Genomic DNA, 14,329 nt, shown 5'->3' with positions numbered 1-14,329 from the left:
TGGCGCTGCACCGTGAGGGGGATTAGCTCAAATGGTAGAGCGCTCGCTTAGCACGCGAGAGGTAGCGGGATCGATGCCCGCATCCTCCAGGAGGTGGCTCTTTTCAGAGCGGGTGGGCGGGGCCGCAACGCGCTTCTGTCTAGTGTTTTTAAAAAGAGAGAGGAGTGGAAACGTCCCTCAGACCTCTTGTCCTGTACAGCGTGGAGCAACGTTCATTTCTTACCCGAGTAAATGGGAGTTGACAGAACCCTCTGAAAAGCGTCATTCCATTACTGCACCGGCTGCTGCTTGCACAACCGAGGGCAAGCACCCAAAGAAGAGTGGTAAGAAGCTGTTGTGCAGCCCAAAAGGCCGTGCAGTACTGGAATCGCGCTTTCTTCTCTACAGTGAGCTACGACACAGACCACCGAGGGCTGGAAACTGCAAATCCTTTATGGACGGTGTCAAATTGCCAAGGGTTAAAGTGGTTCTCAAGCAAAGGCCAAGGCAATTCCTATTTGGGTCATCCTCCAAACTAGAGGCAAAGCTGTTTCCTTGAGAATTCCCGCCATGCGGGCAGAAGAGCGTTTCCCGAGTGAGTAAACGCACACCATGGTGCACCAGGCTCCCAGGGTCCCGTATGGTCTAGCGGTTAGGATTCCTGGTTTTCACCCAGGCGGCCCGGGTTCGACTCCCGGTATGGGAAGCGCCGCTTTTGCTATTCCAACTGCTTGGCGAGCCCATTGATTGGTCCAGTGCCTAAAGATTTCTGCTATGCTCAGGTGTGCAACTTTGGCCTTTGTTGCGATTAAAGGCCACAGGTGGGTATGGAGAACGAACGTGAAAGAGCCCAGACCTGAGCGCCCTTATTGCATTTCAGAGCGTCTTCTGTTTGAGACATCCGCTGTCACAGAACGTGCGCCCGCCAGAGCGCCTATGGCGTTGGTGGTATAGTGGTGAGCATAGCTGCCTTCCAAGCAGTTGACCCGGGTTCGATTCCCGGGCAACGCACAGCGTCCTCTATTGCGGCACGGACGAGCGCTTTTTAAAAAGGTTGCCGCCATAGTGACCCGCGGATGTCGCCACTTTGCAGCCATGCCTGCCCATGCAGGGTACAGGGCAAAAGCGCTTCCAATCTGTCCTTTGCAACCTTCAGAGAGGAGATTTGCAGTGGGAACGTGTCTGCATTACAGCCTGTGCAGTCTTCTCACTGTGTGCATCATGCTAAAATTCTTCATTTTTCTAAGTTGTACGCAGGATTGGCTTGAATGAAAACAAAACAAAAAGTAAGAAAGCAGCACCGGAACGGGCAGCGCGAGCTCTAAGAAAGCATCCTTCGAGCCGGAATTGAACCAGCGACCTAAGGATTGCTGTATCACATCTACAGTCCTCCGCTCTACCAGCTGAGCTATCGAAGGCCGGAAAGGCGCTCGACGGGAGGGGGTGACAGTTCTCTTGAGAAACCCAACAGAAGCCGAAGCCTTCCAAAAGACTGCCCCGTGTGAGGATCGAACTCACGACCTTCAGATTATGAGACTGACGCGCTACCTACTGCGCTAACGAGGCTGCAAGCGGCGGGCGTCTGGTGTCCACCCTGGTGTGCTCTACTGCATACACCCTTACAAAAAATTGCAGTGACTTATGTCATAAACAGACTGAGGCATAGCCAATGTGCATTTTGCAAGTCTTTCAAAAGGACAAATATTTTGACCTCTAAAACTTAGGGTGGAGCAAAAAAGAGAACAGACTGAGGCATAGCCAATGTGCATTTTGCAAGTCTTTCAAAAGGACAAATATTTTGACCTCTAAAACTTAGGGTGGAGCAAAAAAGAGAACAAGAGCCCCATGTCGAGCTCTTCCGAAAACCCCCGTTTTCCTTCAGTCTGTTGCCCTACTCGAAGCCTTTTTAAGCAACTGGTGGTTTAATTTGCTTGGAAAAGCAGCATGTGGCAAACTGGAAAAAGTGTCCTTGGAGCCAGAGTTGAAGCAGCGACCTAGGGACTGCTCTGTTAAACCTACAGTCCCCCGCTGCACCCGCAGTGCTGGGGCTTGCGATAGACGGGCCAACCATAGGTTGGACTGCAGGCCCACGCCTTAGCAGGGCGCTTGCCGCCGGCTGCAGCTGTGCCGAAATAGCTCAGTTGGGAGAGCGTTAGACTGAAGATCTAAAGGTCCCTGGTTCGATCCCGGGTTTCGGCAGGTGGAGCCACGGATTTTGAGAGCGTTTTAACTAGGCGCGATGAAGGCCAATCAGCAGCAAGCAAAGGCGTAATTAAGCCACATAATTGTTAAGGTGCTATATGGAAGACTGGCCACCTGCTCTTGCTAAGTAGGTCGCCGTCAGAGAAAATACCTCCTCCCTTGGGAAGACCTGAGCACATTTGACATCCGCAAAGGCCAAACTGTACTCGTAACGAGCAACACAGACGCCGCCGTAGCTTGAAAAAACTGCCCAAGTTGAGGTTTGTCGGAGGTCCTGTGTGCTGGCGCTGCACCGTGAGGGGGATTAGCTCAAATGGTAGAGCGCTCGCTTAGCATGCGAGAGGTAGTGGGATCGATGCCCGCATCCTCCAGGAGGTGGCTCTTTTCAGAGCGGGTGGGCGGGGCCGCAAGGCGCTTCTGTCTAGTGTTTTTAAAAAGAGAGAGGAGTGGAAACGTCCCTCAGACCTCTTGTCCTGTACAGCGTGGAGCAACGTTCATTTCTTACCCGAGTAAATGGGAGTTGACAGAACCCTCTGAAAAGCGTCATTCCATTACTGCACCGGCTGCTGCTTGCACAACCGAGGGCAAGCACCCAAAGAAGAGTGGTAAGAAGCTGTTGTGCAGCCCAAAAGGCCGTGCAGTACTGGAATCGCGCTTTCTTCTCTACAGTGAGCTACGACACAGACCACCGAGGGGTTGGAAACTGCAAATCCTTTATGGACGGTGTCAAATTGCCAAGGGTTAAAGTGGTTCTCAAGCAAAGGCCAAGGCAATTCCTATTTGGGTCATCCTCCAAACTAGAGGCAAAGCTGTTTCCTTGAGAATTACCGCCATGCGGGCAGAAGAGCGTTTCCCGAGTGAGTAAACGCACACCACGGTGCGCCGGGCTCCCAGGGTCCCATATGGTCTAGCGGTTAGGATTCCTGGTTTTCACCCAGGCGGCCCGGGTTCGACTCCCGGTATGGGAAGCGCCGCTTTTGCTATTCCAACTGCTTGGCGAGCCCATTGATTGGTCCAGTGCCTAAAGATTTCTGCTATGCTCAGGTGTGCAACTTTGGCCTTTGTTGCGATTAAAGGCCACAGGTGGGTATGGAGAACGAACGTGAAAGAGCCCAGACCTGAGCGCCCTTATTGCATTTCAGAGCGTCTTCCGTTTGAGACATCCGCTGTCACAGAACGTGCGCCCTCCAGTGCGCCTATGGCGTTGGTGGTATAGTGGTGAGCATAGCTTCCTTCCAAGCAGTTGACCCGGGTTCGATTCCCGGCCAATGCACAGCGTCCTCTATTGCGGCACGGACGAGCGCTTTTTAAAAAGGTTGCCGCCATAGTGACCCGCGGATGTCGCCACTTTGCAGCCATGCCTGCCCATGCAGGGTACAGGGCAAAAGCGCTTCCAATCTGTCCTTTGCAACCTTCAGAGAGGAGATTTGCAGTGGGAACGTGTCTGCATTACAGCCTGTGCAGTCTTCTCACTGTGTGCATCATGCTAAAATTCTTCATTTTTCTAAGTTGTACGCAGGATTGGCTTGAATGAAAACAAAACAAAAAGTAAGAAAGCAGCACCGGAACGGGCAGCGCGAGCTCTAAGAAAGCATCCTTCGAGCCGGAATTGAACCAGCGACCTAAGGATTGCTGTATCACACCTACAGTCCTCCGCTCTACCAGCTGAGCTATCGAAGGCCGGAAAGGCGCTCGACGGGAGGGGGTGACAGTTCTCTTGAGAAACCCAACAGAAGCCGAAGCCTTCCAAAAGTCTGCCCCGTGTGAGGATCGAACTCACGACCTTCAGATTATGAGACTGACGCGCTACCTACTGCGCTAACGAGGCTGCAAGCGGCGGGCGTCTGGTGTCCACCCTGGTGTGCTCTATTGCATACACCCTTACAAAAAATTGCAGTGACTTATGTCATAAACAGACTGAGGCATAGCCAATGTGCATTTTGCAAGTCTTTCAAAAGGACAAATATTTTGACCTCTAAAACTTAGGGTGGAGCAAAAAAGAGAACAAGAGCCCCATGTCGAGCTCTTCCGAAAACCCCCGTTTTCCTTCAGTCTGTTGCCCTACTCGAAGCCTTTTTAATCAACTGGTGGTTTAACTTGCTTGGAAAAGCAGCATGTGGCAAACTGGAAAAAGTGTCCTTGGAGCCAGAGTTGAAGCAGCGACCTAGGGACTGCTCTGTTAAACCTACAGTCCCCCGCTGCACCCGCAGTGCTGGGGCTTGCGATAGACGGGCCAACCATAGGTTGGACTGCAGGCCCACGCCTTAGCAGGGCGCTTGCCGCCGGCTGCAGCTGTGCCGAAATAGCTCAGTTGGGAGATTGTTAGACTGAAGATCTAAAGGTCCCTGGTTCGATCCCGGGTTTCGGCAGGTGGAGCCGCGGATTTTGAGAGCGTTTTAACTAGGCGCGATGAAGGCCAATCAGCAGCAAGCAAAGGCGTAATTAAGCCACATAATTGTTAAGGTGCTATATGGAAGACTGGCCCCCTGCTCTTGCTAAGTAGGTCACCGTCAGAGAAAATACCTCCTCCGTTGCCCTTGGGAAGACCTGAGCACATTTGACATCCGCAAAGGCCAAACTGTACTCGTAACGAGCAACACAGACGCCGCCGTAGCTTGAAAAAACTGCCCAAGTTGAGGTTTGTCGGAGGTCCTGTGTGCTGGCGCTGCACCGTGGGGGGGATTAGCTCAAATGGTAGAGCGCTCGCTTAGCATGCGAGAGGTAGCGGGATCGATGCCCGCATACTCCAGGAGGTGGCTCTTTTCAGAGCGGGTGGGCGGGGCCGCAACGCGCTTCTGTCTAGTGTTTTTAAAAAGAGAGAGGAGTGGAAACGTCCCTCAGACCTCTTGTCCTGTACAGCGTGGAGCAACGTTCATTTCTTACCTGAGTAAATGGGAGTTGACAGAACCCTCTGAAAAGCGTCATTCCATTACTGCACCGGCTGCTGCTTGCACAACCGAGGGCAAGCACCCAAAGAAGAGTGGTAAGAAGCTGTTGTGCAGCCCAAAAGGCCGTGCAGTACTGGAATCGCGCTTTCCTCTCCACAGTGAGCTACAACATGTTGAATTTTAGATCAATCAGATTCACGGCACCAAAATGTTGTATTGTGTTGATGTAGTATATTCTTACAAATATACTGGGGATTCCAATATTTACCACAACCAAGTAAAAGGAAGCAACCACGGTTCTTTTCCAGAGATTAAGCGAATTTATTTTGATTATCCAGCCCAGAGACAAAGCACTTAGCACTTCTAACTAACCTAATTGTAAGGGTTAATTTCTTTAACTCTGTCTGTGCTTCTCTGCACTGTATCTAAGCAGTCACGAACCGGTTCGATTTAATCTGTGCGTCGGTGAAACATCTGATATCGTCTGCGCATGTGCGCTGATCAGGGAACTTGTACAAACGATACAACCAGTATATGTATTGCAAACAAGTTCAACTTTATTTTGTTTTGATATTACTTATATAGTAGATAGAAAAAAACATCCCATTATGCTTACGTATCATGGGTGGGTACATATGCCTTGCAATTATTAGTAGAAATACAGAAATTATTTAAGTAGCTGCTGAAGCTTTATTATGATCTCTTAGCCTTGAATATTAGCTGAGTGTAATAAAGGGGATGAACCTTTATTAATATTAATAATTTGTATTAATTAACATTAATGACAAATATTAATAAATATGCAGGATCAATGATTAAGCCTTCTGATAGACTGTTAGTGAGCAATAATAACTATTAATAATAGAATTAAATAGATTTACTTATCTTAGTATGATTAGTTACAAGTATAGCCAGTTCTGCACAATTCAGCACAATCGGGGAGCCCCACAACCTTTGGCGCAAGACCTTCAGGTTCCCGATAACCAAGCGATGATCCAATTGTCCCGGCACTCGTTCAGGAGTCCTAGGCGAAGCTACTGACACATGGTGGAGGCTCCCTTTTATACTAGAGTTCTTAGCAAAACCCCCAACACCAAGTGCTAACTTGTGTACAAACTTTTGTCATGAACAAAACCTATTAACTAGACAGTTTACTAACTTTGTAGAAAGCCTTATTTGTTTCTCAAATAAGTTGTACATAAAGTGTATTGTCTATATGCTGTCTATGTTTATTCCAAGGATATTTGCTGGGTAACAATACCTGTGTTTACTGTTTACCCAGCAATATACATAGAACAAAGACATTGTACCTTGAACACTGGACAATAGATGTCCCAAAATCTGATGGCTTTACTTGACTCAAACCTAAGATTTGATTCATATGTCAAAGCAGATATATAATGTAAATCATTATAAAATCAAAATAAAATCCACCGTGCTACACTGAGATAATCAAGGCCGGAGCAACTTGGACAAAGACAAGATAGTGAGGATAATCATAATAACTGAAGTAATACTTTCTCAGACCTTCGTGATTTAAAACAAAATTTGTATAAATTCAGCATTAAGTAATTTAACCTCTATCACAGCATTTAGTAATTTAATCCCTATCACTAATATATATATCTTTGTTTGTGTGTGTCTATATTTCTATCAATCTGAGTATAAACGTCCCCATACACAGGCTGATCGGCCCCAAGGGACCAATATCGGCAGCTAATCGCCCAGTGTATGGGCACTACCGACGGGCCTGCCCAACCAATATCTGGCCTTAAAGGGACAGTAACACCAAAAAATGAAAGTGTATAAAAGTAATTACTATATAATGTAATGCTGCCCTGCACTGGTACAACTGGTGTGTTTTCTTTAGAAAGACTACTATAGTTTATATAATAAAGCTTCTGTGTAGCCACGGGGGCAGCCATTTACAGGAGAAAAGGCACAGGTTACTTAGCAGATAACAGATAAAACCCCATTATATTCTACTAAGCTTATCTGTTATCTGCTATGTGCCTGTGCCTTTTCTCCTTTTTCCCAGCTTCAATGGCTGCCCTTGTGCTGACATAGCAGCTCATCTATATAAACTATAGTAGCATTTCTGTTGCAAACACCCCAGCTGTACCAGCGCAGGGCAACTGTACATTATATTTTAATTACTTTAAAACACTTTCATTTTTTGGTGTTACTGTTCCTTTAAATCTGCCAGATCTCCATCGGGCAGGTTAGAAAATCTAGTCGGATCAGGGACCGCATTGGCTCGTTGATGTGGTCCCCGGACCGACTTTTCCTGTGCCCGACATAATAATTTGATCGTTTGGCCCCTGGGTTCTTCCGATATCTCCCAGCCGTAGGTGGGGATATCAGGAGAAGATCCACTTGCTTGGCGACATCGCATTTGATCTTCCCGCATCGGATCTGCCTGTGTATGGGGACCTTAAGAGCTTCACAAGTTATACTCTAAAGGTGGCCATTCACGAGCAGATCCACTCGCTTGGCGATGTCACCAAGCGAGCGGATCTTCCCCCGATATCCCCACCTACGGGTGGGCGATATCGGGGAGCATTTAGGTTAAAAAAAAAAATCCGATCGTTTGGCCCTGGGGCCAAACGATCGGATTATGTGGGCGGCAATGGGGCAGTCGGATCGGGGACCGCATCAACGAGCCGATGCGGTCCCTGATCCGACCAGATTTTCTAACCTGGCCGATCGAGATCTGGCCAATTTCAGGCCAGATCTCGGTCGGCCAGGCCGCTCTGCTCTCCCCATACACGGGCCGATTAGCTGCCGAATCGGTCCAAGGGACCCATATCAGAAGCTATAGTCGGCCCGTGTATGGGGACCTTTAGAACACATCCCTACTTTGGTCAGTGAGATTCTGATTGGCTGACAAGATAATCAGGTATCAGAATCTTATTGTGTTAATCAGTCAGGTAGTTCCCATAAGGAGCTGCCTCACCATAAACAACTGTACAAACACTTCCACTTTGAAATGCAAAAGACCCTCCAGTTGGCTTCCTGTGATATCTTGGTGTTGACCACCCACCCATCACCATATAATACCAAGGTAACTACCACAAAAGCACTTCAAACATTCCCAACTTAAGCAACTTAATTAACATCTTGTGCACTATATACATTCATACAAATAAATGATATTACTATCATACACTTGCAGGTATATATGCATAGTCGCCACACATACAACTACACAGCGCTGTGGAATACGTTGGCACTTTATAAATAAGTGTTAATAATAATAAAATAATAATAATAATAATAATAATGTAAGCCATTTCTTCTACTGTAGGGCTGTACAACTGGCTGAATGCAGCCTCTCAGCATAGATTTTTAGTCCCCCAACTATGAAAAATATAAACAGAAGTCCAAGTACCACAATATTATTTTATATATTCTGACACCTTCACTCCTCCCCTCCCACCTGATTGTGGGATTGTGGGTATTGTTCTTGGACCACAACTCAATAAGCTTGGAGAGCATTGTTTTACTCCATAGAAATAACTTCACTCAACATATGAAATCAGACTGGAGTGGGGGCACATTTGTATCTTGCTGGAGTGTTCCCAGTCTCACTTGGTAACAACTCTTCCAATAATATAATATACTTTCATTTGATACTTAAAATTGCCGGTATAAAGTCAGCTCTGTGGGGCAATAATGTGTCCAGTCGTGTGATGTATACATAGATATGTTTTATTAGTGCTGATAGTGTAACTAATGACACAATACAATGCAGGCAGTGGGACTTGTGTGAATGCTGCAATGACTGTACTACAGCAGGTTCGGGACTGTGCTACTTCTCTGCCAGTGCAACCCCCACGGATTTCTTCTGTAGCCTCCAAACCCCTCACTGTCCCCCTGATATCCCTCCCCATACCCCTCTCTCTCTCAGGGATAAGAGATGGAGGAAATAGATCCCAATGAACAAGGAAAATTGAAGGTTTATAAAAACCTCACCCAGACTGACAGGAGTGCGCCTGAGATATCAGGGGCTGTTTGGGGACAATCCGTGTAACCAACATGCAGAAAATCGCTGTCAGAGACAGGGACATTTACCCTGCAAGTGACTGTATAATCCCCGGGATATTTATGGAAGTAGATATTATTAATAACGTTGCTTTTTGAGTCGCTGGAAACACAGAATGAAAGCTCCCTAATGCTGAACACGGAAAGTAAACGGTGGGTGTGGCTAAATTGTGTCCAATTAGAAAACGGTATCAGAATGAAAGTCAGCCAATAAGCAGACAGAAATATTCTATATAAGAAGAATTGAAACGCTCCAATGTCGTATTTATCTTTTGATAAGAAATCAGTAGAAGATTTGCAATGGCTGAAGCAGCTGAGACGGCGCCTGCTCCTCCCCCGGCTGAACCCGCAGCCAAGAAGAAGAAACAGAGCAAGAAAGCAGCGGGGGCCACTAAATCCAAGAAGCCATCTGGGCCCAGTGTGTCCGAACTGATAGTCAAAGCCGTATCCGCTTCCAAGGAGCGCAGCGGGGTGTCCCTGGCAGCTCTGAAGAAGGCTCTGGCTGCAGGAGGTTACGATGTGGAGAAGAATAACAGCCGCCTCAAGCTGGCTCTCAAGGGCTTGGTCAGTAAGGAGACCCTTGTCCAAGTGAAAGGGAGCGGAGCCTCCGGGTCCTTCAAGCTCAACAAGAAGCAGCTGCAGAGTAAGGAGAAGGCGGCACCGGCAGCAGCCAAAGCCAAGAAACCGGCAGCAAAGAAGGCAGCCAAGTCCCCGAAGAAGCCCAAGAAGGTGTCCGCAGCCGCCAAGAGCCCAAAGAAGGTGGCGAAGAAAGCAGCAAAGGCCGCCAAGAGCCCAAAGAAGGTGGCGAAGAAAGCAGCAAAGGCAGCGAAGAGCCCCATAAAGCCTAAAGCTGCCAAAGCCAAGAAAGTGGCCAAGAGCCCCGCAAAAAAGAGCGTGAAGCCCAAAGCTGCCAAAAGCCCCGCAAAGGCCAAAGCAGCCAAACCCAAAGTGGCTAAAGCAAAGAAAGCCGCCCCTAAGAAGAAATAAGCTGGCTCACTGGCCAACTGCCCCAAAGGCTCTTTTAAGAGCCACCACATCCCCCTGAAAGGGCTTGTAATATAGTGGGGTCTCCTGCTTCTACCATGGCTTTTAATAAGCAATAAAAACTATTAACCTCGCACCGGCCCAACATTCGTTCAGTTATCGCCAACTAATCACTACAAAGTTTCCCAAACACACAAAAATAGTTGCATTCACCTCCCCTTAGTGCTGCCGGACTGCTCTCTGTCACTTAAATCTGCTTAAACCTCCCCCTCCCCCCTTAGTTCTGCCAAATTAGAAATTCTCAGATAGGAATTTAGCCCCTGTTCCCTGTAACGTAAATGCAACAGTAGGAAAGTGACATTGTTGCGAGTTGTATCCAGCAATGTGTGTAACGGAGCGAATGTCCCAGTGTAACAATGTAAGTGCTACTTTGTCAGCTCAAAGCTCCAACTCATTAGAAAAGTAACAAATAGGGGAAAGACAAGGCAGAGTAACAAACAGCTCAGCTGAGAGGCTCAGAGAGTTGCAGCAGCATTAGAGGGCGTGTAAGTGACATTAACAACAAACTGATTTTGTAAACATATTTTTTTGCCAGTAAGAGGTTGAAATAACCCGGAGTAACGCTTATATTGTGTCACCCACTGTAACCTGCAGCACTTAGTATCCTTAATATATCTGTGTCTGTAAATTACCCTTCCACTTAGATTCTAAATTCCACAGGGTTTAATCCTTATATATAATGTAATTGAGCCTCGTGTTTATTAATTTAATTACCCCTGTTCTATAAATGTATTGTTCTGCAGTTACATACAACTATTCCAGCAGAGGGAAATGCACTAATGAATCTCAGGGCAGAATGCTGAGGATATAGGAATAATCATTTTACTGCTCTATAAACATATCGCTGCCATAGTTTTGGCGGCTCTTTATTATAAGCAGCAGTTTGTTACACTCCTTGTTGCTAATGAGTATGGGCGCTTCATGGTTTAGCCAATCAGAAGTTGCCAAATGTTTTACCCTGGAACAGTAAAGAAAAGGGAGGGGTGACAGTCAGTGCAGTTCCCTATCAGGTCTGCTCAGTCTCTTTATACATGAGGTTGCGCAGACAAAGCGGAATCATTAAGAAAAACATTTGAAGGTTGAACATGTCTGGCAGAGGCAAGGGCGGTAAGGGCCTGGGGAAAGGAGGCGCCAAGCGCCACAGGAAGGTGCTGCGGGATAACATCCAGGGGATCACCAAGCCCGCCATCCGCCGCCTGGCACGCAGAGGGGGAGTCAAGCGCATCTCCGGCCTCATTTATGAGGAGACTCGGGGGGTGCTGAAAGTTTTCCTGGAGAACGTTATCCGGGACGCTGTCACCTACACCGAGCACGCCAAGAGGAAGACTGTTACCGCTATGGATGTGGTGTATGCTCTCAAGCGCCAGGGCCGCACTCTCTACGGATTCGGGGGTTAAACCCTCTTATTCCCTCACAGCATCATTTCCCAAAGGCCCTTTTAAGGGCCCCCACTATTTCAGCAAAAGGGTGTGATTGTATATTATCTGTTGATGGGAATTAATCTGCTCCTTGTTACAATGTTACCTGTTGGGGAACGAAAATTAGGTGTTTTGACTAATGAATCGTGCTAAAGAGATGGGTCAAATATATTTAAATAAATGTTTAGAAGCTGCCGGAGCAGCATGATTATATACTGTATAGTGATGTCATAAAACGACCAGACATTTTGGCGGGCTTTTTGAATAAGCCAATCGCTTCTCAGTATGGAGAATCAGTTCACCTATCGGAGAGCAGTCGAAGCACAAATGTTTGAGCGTTAGTTTGTTTCTACTGTAAAACTGGATCAATTATGTGAGTTTCCTCCTTCAAATTAACTTTAGAGCCCAAAGTGATCTGATAGTGAGGGGGGGGGGGACTGTAGGAAGAGAAGTGGCAGCGCGTCCCGGTACCAACCGGATCAGTACAAACACTATTCAGCCTGTCAGTATCACGGATATATTCTATGGCACAATCCTAATAAATGGACACGTTATGGCGGGCTTTATGAATTGACCAATGACTGCGCTAGAAAACGCACAAATATTCATAGCAGAGCAACAAACAGATTTGTGAAATATCTCTGCCTGTGGGAGATTATGTAGTTATAGAAATGATTCATTGGATTATTTGAAAAATATTTTATACAGGAGATTAGGGGTCGGGGAGTTGAATCCTGTGATGTTTGCGGGAATGTTACAATGAGACACAGACGCTAGAATATATTACTAAGAATTCATTTAGAAAGAAAGAAATCACCGGACAGGGGGAATCTATACAATGTGCCTTTCTGTAGAAATATAAATTAGGGGGAACATTTTGGCGCCTCTGTGAGAGAAGCAGAAAGTTCAGAGAACAAAGCAATGTTGCAGCTGCAGGCAGAGCCCCTCCCCCACATGTGGCCATTTGCTGCCTCAGCTTCATTATAACGAGTCTAAACTTCTAGCTGCGCTATTTATCTGTGAGAGGGGATTGTGCGCTAAGTATTCTGGAAGCGATCCTTGCTTATGTGAATATGAGTTAGGCGATTCATCCGAGTGATTGGTAGCAAATTACAGTAATGGCCATAATAGCTTTATGGTTTTCTTTTTTCAGCTGAATGACACAATCAAACCCATATAGATAAAGTTAGGGATTTTTTACTAAATCAGTTCATGAATTAAACTAAGACTAAACTAGAAATGTACAGCAGGATAGTTGTGAGTCTGTGCAGCCCTTGTACAGAGGAGGTGGGGGCTCTGAAAAGAGCCTTTGTGTTGTTGCGGGGCAGGGAATGGGGATTACTTGGCGCTGGTGTATTTAGTCACAGCCTTTGTCCCCTCGGACACAGCGTGCTTGGCCAGCTCCCCAGGCAGCAGCAGGCGGACCGCGGTCTGGATCTCCCGGGAGGTGATGGTGGAGCGCTTGTTGTAATGAGCCAGGCGGGAGGCTTCCCCTGCGATGCGCTCGAACACATCGTTAACAAAGGAGTTCATGATGCTCATGGCCTTGGAAGAGATGCCGGTATCAGGGTGCACCTGCTTCAGCACTTTGTACACGTAGATGGCGTAACTCTCCTTCCTGCTCTTCCTGCGCTTCTTCCCATCTTTCTTCTGCGTTTTACTCACCGCTTTCTTAGAGCCTTTCTTTGGCGCTGGGGCGGATTTGGCGGGTTCGGGCATTTTCCCTCAGATACACGGTCAGTCTGCAAACAAACTGTAATAATATTCCCTTCCATCTGCGCCTTTTTTTTTATACCCTGCCCATGTAAATGAGGCTGTACGTTGCCTGTGCTTCCCATTGGCTGGCTCTTTTACATGACGTTTAATCGTTCCATCTCTTAAGTTTGGGCCCAAAGGATTGGTGTAGACTAAAGCTTGTGTTTCATTGGCTGCAATTGAACCTAACCAATCAGAGAAGAGAAGTACTCCCACAGATGCCTATAAAAGCAAAAGTGCACGTTACATTATATGGAGTTACTTTGTGTAACACGAAGCAGGAATCATGTCAGGAAGAGGCAAACAAGGCGGGAAGACCCGGGCAAAGGCCAAGACTCGCTCATCTCGGGCTGGGCTGCAGTTCCCAGTCGGCCGTGTTCACCGGCTGCTGAGGAAAGGCAATTATGCTGAGCGGGTGGGAGCCGGAGCTCCAGTCTATCTTGCCGCAGTGCTGGAGTATCTGACCGCTGAGATCCTGGAGTTGGCCGGGAACGCTGCCCGGGATAACAAGAAGACCCGTATCATCCCCAGGCACCTGCAGCTCGCTGTGCGCAACGATGAGGAGCTGAACAAACTGCTCGGAGGGGTGACTATCGCTCAGGGCGGTGTCCTGCCCAACATCCAGTCCGTGCTGCTCCCTAAGAAAACCGAGAGCACCAAAGCGGCCAAGAGCAAGTGAGCCCAGGAATGAGAGTGCCCTGACCCCAACCCAAAGGCTCTTTTCAGAGCCCCCACTCTGTCTAAACAGCGCTGTATAACCTGATGGTAGTTTGGGGTTTCAATGTAATGTTGCTCTCTAGTGATATATAATCCTGTTATACAGGAATCCCATTTCCTTTACATACATCTCACAAAAAGAGCAACTGATTAAAAACAATCTAGGGTACATACAACATATACAGTTCAAATAAGTGATTTTTTGCTTTTTTCTGACCAAACATCCTTTCAGACCCAAGACACTGATACTCGGTATAGAATAGATTAAAAGTAACAAGCAGG

General features: G+C 47.3%; 4 protein-coding genes and 13 non-coding genes across 17 annotated transcripts; 12 read left to right on the top strand and 5 right to left on the bottom strand.

Moving 5' to 3' along the window:
* Positions 1-16: 16 nt before the first annotated feature.
* trnaa-agc lies at positions 17-89 on the top strand. Its single transcript has one exon. It is a non-coding gene; the product is annotated as a tRNA-Ala (tRNA).
* A 524-nt stretch (positions 90-613) lies between these two features.
* trnae-uuc lies at positions 614-685 on the top strand. The gene has a single exon. It is a non-coding gene; the product is annotated as a tRNA-Glu (tRNA).
* Positions 686-918: 233 nt separating this feature from the next.
* On the top strand, positions 919-990 carry trnag-ucc. Its single transcript has one exon. It is a non-coding gene; the product is annotated as a tRNA-Gly (tRNA).
* A 321-nt stretch (positions 991-1,311) lies between these two features.
* trnay-gua lies at positions 1,312-1,397 on the bottom strand. Its single transcript is given in 2 exon segments — positions 1,312-1,347; positions 1,361-1,397. It is a non-coding gene; the product is annotated as a tRNA-Tyr (tRNA).
* A 75-nt stretch (positions 1,398-1,472) lies between these two features.
* On the bottom strand, positions 1,473-1,545 carry trnam-cau. The gene has a single exon. It is a non-coding gene; the product is annotated as a tRNA-Met (tRNA).
* A 560-nt stretch (positions 1,546-2,105) lies between these two features.
* trnaf-gaa lies at positions 2,106-2,178 on the top strand. Its single transcript has one exon. It is a non-coding gene; the product is annotated as a tRNA-Phe (tRNA).
* Positions 2,179-2,479: 301 nt separating this feature from the next.
* Positions 2,480-2,552, top strand: trnaa-agc. The gene has a single exon. It is a non-coding gene; the product is annotated as a tRNA-Ala (tRNA).
* Positions 2,553-3,077: 525 nt separating this feature from the next.
* On the top strand, positions 3,078-3,149 carry trnae-uuc. The gene has a single exon. It is a non-coding gene; the product is annotated as a tRNA-Glu (tRNA).
* Positions 3,150-3,382: 233 nt separating this feature from the next.
* Positions 3,383-3,454, top strand: trnag-ucc. Its single transcript has one exon. It is a non-coding gene; the product is annotated as a tRNA-Gly (tRNA).
* A 321-nt stretch (positions 3,455-3,775) lies between these two features.
* trnay-gua lies at positions 3,776-3,861 on the bottom strand. Its single transcript is given in 2 exon segments — positions 3,776-3,811; positions 3,825-3,861. It is a non-coding gene; the product is annotated as a tRNA-Tyr (tRNA).
* A 75-nt stretch (positions 3,862-3,936) lies between these two features.
* trnam-cau lies at positions 3,937-4,009 on the bottom strand. Its single transcript has one exon. It is a non-coding gene; the product is annotated as a tRNA-Met (tRNA).
* Positions 4,010-4,477: 468 nt separating this feature from the next.
* trnaf-gaa lies at positions 4,478-4,550 on the top strand. The gene has a single exon. It is a non-coding gene; the product is annotated as a tRNA-Phe (tRNA).
* A 307-nt stretch (positions 4,551-4,857) lies between these two features.
* trnaa-agc lies at positions 4,858-4,930 on the top strand. Its single transcript has one exon. It is a non-coding gene; the product is annotated as a tRNA-Ala (tRNA).
* A 4,454-nt stretch (positions 4,931-9,384) lies between these two features.
* On the top strand, positions 9,385-10,147 carry LOC101733091 (histone H1B). Its single transcript, XM_004916985.4, has one exon. The coding sequence runs from the start codon at positions 9,414-9,416 to the stop codon at positions 10,098-10,100; it is 687 nt and encodes a 228-aa protein (XP_004917042.2). The 5' UTR covers positions 9,385-9,413; the 3' UTR covers positions 10,101-10,147.
* Positions 10,148-11,213: 1,066 nt separating this feature from the next.
* On the top strand, positions 11,214-11,608 carry LOC101733182 (histone H4). Its single transcript, XM_004916987.4, has one exon. The coding sequence runs from the start codon at positions 11,243-11,245 to the stop codon at positions 11,552-11,554; it is 312 nt and encodes a 103-aa protein (XP_004917044.1). The 5' UTR covers positions 11,214-11,242; the 3' UTR covers positions 11,555-11,608.
* A 1,257-nt stretch (positions 11,609-12,865) lies between these two features.
* Positions 12,866-13,342, bottom strand: LOC101733489 (histone H2B 1.1). Its single transcript, XM_004916988.4, has one exon. The coding sequence runs from the start codon at positions 13,292-13,294 to the stop codon at positions 12,914-12,916; it is 381 nt and encodes a 126-aa protein (XP_004917045.1). The 5' UTR covers positions 13,295-13,342; the 3' UTR covers positions 12,866-12,913.
* A 238-nt stretch (positions 13,343-13,580) lies between these two features.
* Positions 13,581-14,062, top strand: LOC100496440 (histone H2A type 1). Its single transcript, XM_002942300.4, has one exon. The coding sequence runs from the start codon at positions 13,617-13,619 to the stop codon at positions 14,007-14,009; it is 393 nt and encodes a 130-aa protein (XP_002942346.2). The 5' UTR covers positions 13,581-13,616; the 3' UTR covers positions 14,010-14,062.
* Positions 14,063-14,329: the final 267 nt, after the last annotated feature.

Source organism: Xenopus tropicalis, chromosome 3 (genome assembly GCF_000004195.4).
Source record: "Xenopus tropicalis strain Nigerian chromosome 3, UCB_Xtro_10.0, whole genome shotgun sequence".
NCBI classification, from domain to species: Eukaryota; Metazoa; Chordata; class Amphibia; order Anura; family Pipidae; genus Xenopus; species Xenopus tropicalis.
The sequence above is the reverse complement of the archived record's forward strand: the minus strand, read 5'-3'. Positions and strand labels throughout refer to the sequence as shown.